The sequence below is a fragment of the Helicoverpa armigera genome, chromosome 1 (assembly GCF_030705265.1).
Source record: "Helicoverpa armigera isolate CAAS_96S chromosome 1, ASM3070526v1, whole genome shotgun sequence".
Taxonomy (NCBI): domain Eukaryota; kingdom Metazoa; phylum Arthropoda; class Insecta; order Lepidoptera; family Noctuidae; genus Helicoverpa; species Helicoverpa armigera.
This window is the reverse complement of record NC_087120.1, coordinates 6975508-6984551: the sequence shown is the minus strand read 5'-3', so window position 1 is coordinate 6984551 and position 9044 is coordinate 6975508. Positions and strand designations below refer to the sequence as shown.

Genomic DNA, 9044 nt, shown 5'->3' with positions numbered 1-9044 from the left:
ACTAAAGGAAAGTGTATTCAAAGTTTCAAACAATACATGCATTATAGAACACTAACACCCGCCTGCGGCTTCATCCGCGTACCGAGCACAGTTCTTCTCGCATATGGATAAATTGTAGCTTGTATATAATTCAAATAAGTAACTTAAATTACTGCTAAGTTTCATCAAAATCCAACAAGTAATTTTAGCATGAAAGGGTAAAAAATATACTGACTGACATACATTAAAATATTAGTAAGGTTTATTGAATAAAAGCGGGCACACTTCGTTTTTCTTTATAAACGGCGGAGTTGTGCGTAGATCCGATTTGAACGATCGGCTGCTCTTGAATGTTTCGTAAGTTTTGTTTCACACCAATAGCAAGTCCTAGCTTGTATCTGGTGAGAACTTTCCAGACTAAGTATAGGAGTAGACGCTTCGTTCACCACAGGACTAAAGATAAATTATTATATTGTACAGAGTATTTATTGAAGGTGCTCTTTCTAAACTTCAGCTCAATGCTACATTTACTAAGGTATATTCGTATGATGCACATATTTTTTAATTGTGTGTTGAGCGGAAGCCTAACAAAGAATAAATAAATAAAATATTTTACAAAAACATTTATTGTTAACAAAAATACAAAACGAATTTCATTGTAAAATGCGGTACACTATAATTACTGTTAAATATAATATTGATTTTCACGAATCAATCAATTACATTTTCATTCGGTTTATAAATATAAACATCCTCTTCTCCGTTTGATCGCCTCGTCTTTTTGTGTGCCTTCCACGGAGGTCTGTCATATTCGCTCAGCATCTTCTGTAGACGTCGCCTGATCATCTTTTGTTTATGCTTCTCCAGCATATCGGAGTAGGCATCTGAGAATGGCATTATGTTTATTCCACCATCGGGACTAACCAAGCCTGGTATACCAGGAACCAAGCCGATGCCTCTGCGCGGTGGCACAGGGAAGGGGGATGAAAAATGTGGTGGAAGACCTGGAAAAGGTCCTGGTAGCGGACCTGGGTAAGGAGCTGGAAGAGGAGACGGGAAAGACGGTGCTATGGGTGAATGATAAGGCAAATGGTGTGAGATAGCTGGAGGGTAAGGCAAAGGGGGTGACATAGGATGAGGGTAAGGTGAACCATATGGTGAAGGGTAAGGTGCTGGGTATGGGGGCGGATAAGGCATTGGATAAACTGGTGGTGGCGGCAGAGGAATTCCAGCAACTGGAACCATTGGATTGCGGAGGAATGGCAAAGGCATTGGGAGGCATTGGGATGTTGGGAGGAGGATTATTCATTGGAGGTATGACTGGTGGAGGAATGATGGGCATCGGTATTGGGAGGTGCGGAGGTATAGGTACAGGTATGGGTACAGGAATAGGTATGTCTGGCCTCGGAACTGTTGGAGGCGTCGGCAGTTTCCTGAAGTTGCAGTATTCTGGAATATTCTTGGGGTACCAGTACAGAGGGTTACACGGATCATCGCCTGTTCTTGTGTCATTTAGTCTTGGTTTGGGTAATGAACCTTCTATTGAGCATGTTACTCGTTCCAAAGAGATGAGAACGATTAGATACTGTAATCAGAAAAACATAATGTTTAATACAGTAGCACTAGTATGAAGGCTGTAAAGTTTTTAAATAATAATTGATGTTGGCTCTACATACTAGGGAACTCATTGCATTGTATTGCAATCTTAAACCTGAATCAGAACAGCAATATCTTAATGTAAGAATAAAAATGGAGTAATAACGAAATTCTGAGGCTTTATAATATCTTGACTAGACATAGCATAGCATGAATAGATATTGATAAATATGAAAAAGGCTTACCTTAAACTTTGATATGATTTTGGAATGAAACATAGTGCTCACACTACGAAAGGAGACTGAACTGGTTGATTCGAGCAAAGGGGCTTATAAACAAAGCGCTAGCTTCAACCTAACAATGAATATTTCCAATGAGGACAAAACAATCTTAATTTCAGACTACAATACTTGAAATGAACACACGTGGTTTGTTTGTTTTTGTTTCTGCACTAACACCTGTGATCCTAGATATAGTAAGTTCCTTTACTGCACCTGAATGCATTCTTTTAGATAGTAATATCTATGACATATGACATAACGTGTTAAACTGTAGGTCCCGGCTGTCATTGAACATCCTTGGCAGTCGTTACGGGTAGTCAGAAGCCAGTAGGTAAGTCTGACCCCAGTCTAACCAAGGTGCTACAAGGGTAGGGGTATTGTGTTGCCCGGGTAACTGGGTTGAAGGGATCAGATAGGGCAGTCGCTCCTTGTTAAGCACTGGTACTCAGCAACATCCGGTTAGACTGGAAGCCGACCTCAACATAGCTGGTAAAAGGCTCGGAGGATGATGAGTAATATCTATGACATTTTTTTTATCATGCCTTTAAGGTATGGACAGTAAATTGGTATGATTTAACTTGATTAATGAAATTGTTATTTACACACTTATAAAATACTCACATAGATTAAGACCAACTGTAAATTAAGACATGCTTTAGATTTTTATCTTGTGAAATGTGTTTGGTGTTATGATATAGGTGTCAAAGATGTACCCTCTATTTCCATCAAAAAGAATTCCATGATTAATTTTGATGAATGAAATGCTCATCAATTTCAACTTTAAAAGCTATATGCATGAGACGATAACGTTCCATAAACTGTGTGGTGTCTTCGAACTGTGTCTTATATTATGCCTGATTTGATGACAGACAGATTCTAATCATCTTAAATGGTTATAGTTGAAGCAATGATATAGAGGTATATTTCTCGGTTATCATGGACATCTAACAAAAATGACTATGCCGTGAACATTATTTGACAAGAGATTTTGTTGTTTTTTACGCCTTGATTGATCTACCTTATATCAGTTCAATTTATTTCTACTTTAGGGGTACCTACGAATATTGCAGAACAGATTAAATAACAATACCCTTCCTTGAAAAAAAGTATTTAATAGACTTTAAGTAAGTAAAATAAATTAAAATATTAAAGTTTTGCCCAATTTTTCAAATTCAGGATCTTGACTACATTTTCCTTAGGCGTCAGTTCGTTCTTGTCTTTACCGCTTTTGGTATTGATTTTTTTGTTTTTCCTTCTCCCGTCCTTTTCTTCTTTATCTTCTTCCATGCTGTCAGGATTATCAGTACTTTGTTTATAATTTTCGTAAGCTTCCATGTATTCCTGTATGCTTTTCTTAGAACCTTCGGCATATGTTTTGGCCATCATTCTTCCAAGGTATTCTACATACTGAGACAAGGCACTGTAGTCATATAATGGAGTAGGACGTTGGTTCTGCATCACTGTAACAATTGAAGAACGTGGATTTCTTTTATTAGAGCAAAGAAGTAGCAACTTTATGTTCATCAAATCTTTCGTTTATGCTCTAGCTGGACTCAATTATTCGATTTTAATTTAAAAAAATCTTCGGATCACATATGAGCAATCCTGAAACTACAAACGCGTAACTAAATAAATACAGTTTGGTGTATTTTTCGATAGATATGGGGGAAGGAATAAGTGTTTCTGAAAAGTATCAATAATTGAGGAACATATCTATTTTAAAGTAAAAAGATAGCTTTTGATTCAGTCTGTCTCTTTCAAACAAATAAAAGACAATATTCTAATGACACATTTATTCAAATTCTTTTTTATGCGGACTTACACCATACTCTTTCATCATCTCAAAATCATTTGCTCTTATTATTGTGACGACATCTCCGGTTCTTAATTTCATCCTGTGGACTCTGTTGTTCTTGTTTATTTCTTTTTTTGTTTTAGCCTCTGTCATTCCGAGTTTAGTATTATTTTTTGTAGAAAAACGTAAGTATGGATCCAAAATGTTTGTTGCAAACATTTTTTCTAAGTAATTGTGGTTCTTATTAGTAATGTTGGTGTATGTTTCTTGCATTGCTCTAATCATATTCTGAATTTTCTTTGCAATATCTCGGTTATATCGTGCAGCAGGATGCGAGCTCCTCAGCACTGTAACAATATATTTTATTTTCTTTAGAATACTGCTAAGAAGATATGTAATCTTCTTCCAGTTCCGTAAGGGATGTATTCAATGATATAACGTGGTTAATATATTCATTTTATTACATATTATATATGTACATATATATTGTATTATATATTTCTACATAAATATTTTTTGTTGTCACTACAAACAGGTTTTGCTGATCTATGTTCCCTGTTTTACCTAAATCAAAGCAAGGGTCCATCGTTTTTCAAAACTTCCAAATTTTTTGTCTCTATTATGGTGACTACTCCTCCGTGTTTCGTCTTGACTCTATGAACTTTCTTTTTATCTTTCTCTTTTTTGTCTTTGTCCTTTTTTGGCTTCTTCTTCTTATCTTCTTGAGTTTCAGTCTTATTTTTTGAGCTGTCATACATATACACGTGTGGATCAGATGGGTATGGTTCATAAGCTGCGTAATAATCTTCGTAAGCCTTTTTCGAGGCCTTAACGAATGCCTCTGCCATCGATCTAATCATTTTAACACTCTTCTTCGATACAGCTTGGTTGTACAACGCTACGGGGCCCAGTTCCGGCATTACTGTCACAGTTGGGGAGCTGGGACCTTTCTGTATGTCCTCTTTAAGAAGTCTTAACATTTCTTCATACGGGCCTAGAGGTTCAGTCTTAGTGTAAGGTGGGCTGTACGATTCATATTCCGCACTAGTTATTTGGTACAACGGGTATGGATACTGATAGATTTCTTCTGGATAGTTGAACTGCGGATGATGAAATTCTTGAGGTTGATGAAGGTGACGTGGTTTATGGTGATGATGGTGATGATCTTCTTCAGAAGAATCTGAGTCCTGAGTTATTTCGACCTTTTCTCTTTCTCTTGTAATTCTGACAGGTGTTTTCGACGCTATTCTGGCACGTATTAATTTCTCGAAAATATGGGCGCAGTATGCGGGTAAATGTAGCGGATGCCAATACATGGGATTACACTCATTAGCGTCTCTGTATCTCTCCTCGAAATCGAAGTGGTCCATGTATGTGACACCCGTGATGGATGGTGACGTTATTACTATGATCTCGTACTGCACTAGTATCGGCAACATCCATTTTAGCTGCAAATATGCATTAATTGATTTAGTGCGTTAGTAAGTTTTGTAGAATATAGATCGTTGTAGTACAAAAGAATTATCAGAACAATTAACTAGAAAGATGGATATAGTACTCAGATATAAAGTTTGTACTCAGATGAATGAGCTCTAATGGCTTTTGTTTCAGCGTGTAATGAGTTCAATATGTGTAATTTGACTTTCTGATAACTTCAAACGAATTTAATAAGCTTCAATCAGCGTGCGCATTACGGGTGAAATAAATCCTATTAGCGTTCATATTAGGCGATGTAAATTACTAATGCAATATTTATTCGAAAACCGAGTACATTATGTGATTTATTAATTAGTATTTTGCTTCAAATCATTATCTGATGTAAAATAATGTATTCGCGGAATTCATGAACTGAATTCGTAGTTGCTGTAATTTCATGCCAATATGTAGGCGTATCGTATTTATAATTTACGCAATGATAATGAAATTAATATTAATTAACATGCAAATAGCTCTTGATATCACTCATTGCTATGTTGTCAACGTAATTTTGACACATGTTGTGGTCACAGGTTGAAATTATTTTTGACATTATTATAAATACCCTACCACCAAATAGTTAAAAGTTTACAAGATTTACGCTGATTCGACGAAAAAATCAGGAAAACCCTCTAAAATTTTACCATCAGGCGTCATTACACATTAGACATTTTTATTGTCTATCACTACTCTTCACAAGATTACGGAAGGAAGTACATACATATGTTATGGCTGACATCTACGTGGGAAAGCCGTCAAAGTTAATTATTTTTACACTTTAAAACTGCATCAAGGCCATATTAAGTATTTTTTTTCATATGGCCTTTAAAATGCATAGGAAGAAACTTTGTATTTAATTAAATATGATTATAAAGATAACAGTGAATTAAAAGTCAAATGCTTTTATTAAAAATACGGCTTTGCAAGCTCACGTCACGATGAATAGAATTTGAAGATAGATTTTAGTAAGAGTGGAGTAGAATTTAATTTAGTTTCCCCAACCCTGCTATACCTGTGATGGCATAGCTTATGGCATTGAAATAATATTAATCATTATTATCAAATTTATTTTCACGCGACTCCTAACCATTGAAAGACTCACCGTCATTACTCTTTGTGTTCGCTTTATCACGACAACTTCTTTCATGAGCGCTATATTGGCACCCACTTATCGCATTTCTTCGTTTATTTTTTCTGTTACAGAACATACGTCATTTTCTATTGTACTACCACCTGCACCGTTATGCAATATTACGTTTTTGCCAGAATGTTATACGCATAATTTTAGTTTTTTACATAAATAATATTTCTGTTTTTATGCGTATCCTGTGGAATCCGTTTCGTATGATCCTTTTGCTTAATTCAATGAGGGTGAGCGCAGCATGTCTAGTTTTCCATACTTTTGTGTCTGACTCCATCTTCCAAGTTATTTCGACCCATACTTAATCTATCACGCAATACATCAATTGTTCTTTTGGTAGAATCCTTCCTTTCTTCACGTTGTATCCAAATTCACTTTATATAGGTACTACTAGTGGCCCGCCTTCGCTTCGTTTCGGTAACGAAGTTATAGAGATAGACATATACCATCGCGGAATTTTTTGCTAACCTTTTTAATACTGTAGTACCTACATTATTTTGATATATCTCGTATGGTTTAGCCAGCGGATGCAATGCCAGCGTAAGAATGCGTTAATTTACGACATACCTTCAGACACTTCTGAAATTGTTAGCAGTGTTTCTCTACTATATTTATTTTGCATATATTATACACAAAAACCTTCCTCTTGAAACATTCTAATAAAAAAACACATGAAAATCGGTTGCGTAGTTTTGAAGATTTAAGCGTACAAAGGGACAGGGATAGAAATATATACTTTGTTTTATACTATGTAGAGAAGATAAGAAGAAGTCAACGATAGATTAAAATATCACACTAATTGTAACTAAACATAAAATTTCCTTTTGGAGGAGCAAGAGTGGCATAACAAACAGACATAGATATTCATAATAAAAAAATATTTTTAATAAAATATCTACCATTTTAAGACAAAAAAAAAAGAACTGTTCTGCGATGGGTCAAAACCTGAACCCATCAAGAGGCTCTATTAGAATTGCTAGTTCAAATAAAAATACATGATTAGCATCTAGTTTTTATTGTATACAGTTCATCCTAATATGTTTCCTATTTGCATCTTTTCTAACTGTTCCTTTATGCTAGCATGTTTGCTTTGATTCGGGTACCTAAAGAGTTTTATAATGATTGGTTGTATCATTACTGGTGATTTCGCACAATCTTCTGCAACAAAAATACGGAGACATTTAAGTTTCCACTAAAGATTAATTCTGCACCTTGTGCCATTTACCAGAGTAGTTCAAAGAATTTAGACATTGTCTAAGAAGTATGAAGGTTTTTTAGCGTGATATTATCAGTCTGTTTGTTTCACAAAGGGACGGGCACTTTATACTTTTGGTTTAACCCGATTTAGAAATAATTTTCAATTATAAAATAGCTCCTTATGTACTATCTAGCAGCACTATTTAAACAAAACTGCTGCATACCTGAATTAGAAGTTAAGTTGTTGAAACTAAAAAATATATCTTGACTTGTTGTTGAGTAGTGGATCAGCGATAAAACTGTGAGACCGAATGCCACGAGCATTATGTTCGACACTCTTGGATAAAATGTAGCATTCTCTCGTTGTGCATTTTAAATTTTACGAACGGAGAACAATAAAAAATTTAATACAGTTTTGCAATTTATTTATTGATGTATTTACTGTCGGTAGGTTTTTATTGTTGTGGTTTGAGTTTGCTCGCTAATTCCTCGTATTTCTTATCTGTAATAAATGTTGGCATGTATACGTTTCTTGGAGGACAGCAACAGTTGCCTTCAGCGTTACTCCGTCTACTCCTGCCACCCCTAACCCTTGATAATATATCTTTGGTGGTCCCCTCCGATTGCTCTAATTTTGTCAAATCTTCTCGAAACTCTTTCAAGTTCTCGTCTTTTATAACTCCTCGCATACTCAGGAAGTCAGCCATATCTTTGTTGATTTTGAATTCAACAACACATTCTGAAAAATGATATCCCATTAGTGATTTATTGTATATTAGAAGTTTTCCCGCGGTTTCACCCGCGGCCCGTGGGAACTACAGCATATACCGTGATAAAATATAGAGTGTAGATGCAGTATTTTCGAAGCCTTTATTACAAACCAACACACAAAAAATGTGTCCTCTTTACTGTAGTATAGGTATACAAGAAGTTCTTTACAAAAAAATTATTAAGATTAAAAATGATTTTTTAAAACAAAACTTTGTTAATTTCATTTCTACAATGAGAAACTTAAGTGGTACGTAGTTTATTTGTAAAACTACAATAGGTACCTACTCCAATACTGGGTCATGTAATTTATGTCCCTCGAGGTTATTATAAAACTACGCTCGACAGCAAACAAAGAATTCTAACTTTTGATTGAAGTCTGCTTCCAGCAAACAATTTGAAGTGAACAAGACTTTTATAGGAATTGAATTAGTTTGGCAGAGCGATGAAAATGGATGTAGTATTTTATCACTCAGCATCACATCATCGAGCAGTCTGCGTCAGGATCGCTGGCACAACTCACCGATCCTCTTGAATTACATATGGAGAGTTGCTACCTAATTGCTTCCAGCTACCATTAGTTGCTACCAATTACTGCCCTCGTGATTGAAGATATTCAGCATCTAAAGGTGACAGCCATTCTGATATCAGGATGGCTGTCACTTTTCCCAGTGCGAAGAAACGGTGCAAAAGTATTGAGTCGTTGTTTCACCCAGAGTTGCTACCTAATTGCTACCCTTCAGAATTAAATTTTGGACCACATCGATTCCGTGGATAAAAAGATATACAAAAATAAGTTTTTGCGCCTTGC

General features: G+C 35.6%; 2 protein-coding genes across 2 annotated transcripts; both read right to left on the bottom strand.

Moving 5' to 3' along the window:
* Positions 1 to 690: 690 nt before the first annotated feature.
* Positions 691 to 1251, bottom strand: LOC110374491 (nematocyst expressed protein 4). Its single transcript, XM_021332212.3, has one exon. It carries the CDS (start codon positions 1249 to 1251, stop codon positions 691 to 693), a length of 561 nt encoding a protein of 186 aa, XP_021187887.3.
* A 2946-nt stretch (positions 1252 to 4197) lies between these two features.
* Positions 4198 to 5093, bottom strand: LOC110374533 (uncharacterized). Its single transcript, XM_021332283.3, has one exon. The coding sequence runs from the start codon at positions 5088 to 5090 to the stop codon at positions 4221 to 4223; it is 870 nt and encodes a 289-aa protein (XP_021187958.3). The 5' UTR covers positions 5091 to 5093; the 3' UTR covers positions 4198 to 4220.
* Positions 5094 to 9044: the final 3951 nt, after the last annotated feature.

Coding starts and splice junctions, on each gene's coding strand:
- LOC110374533 (XM_021332283.3), bottom strand. CDS start 5,090: ATGTTGCCGATACTAGTGCAGTACGAGATCATAGTAATAACGTCACCA.
- LOC110374491 (XM_021332212.3), bottom strand. CDS start 1,251: ATGCCTTTGCCATTCCTCCGCAATCCAATGGTTCCAGTTGCTGGAATT.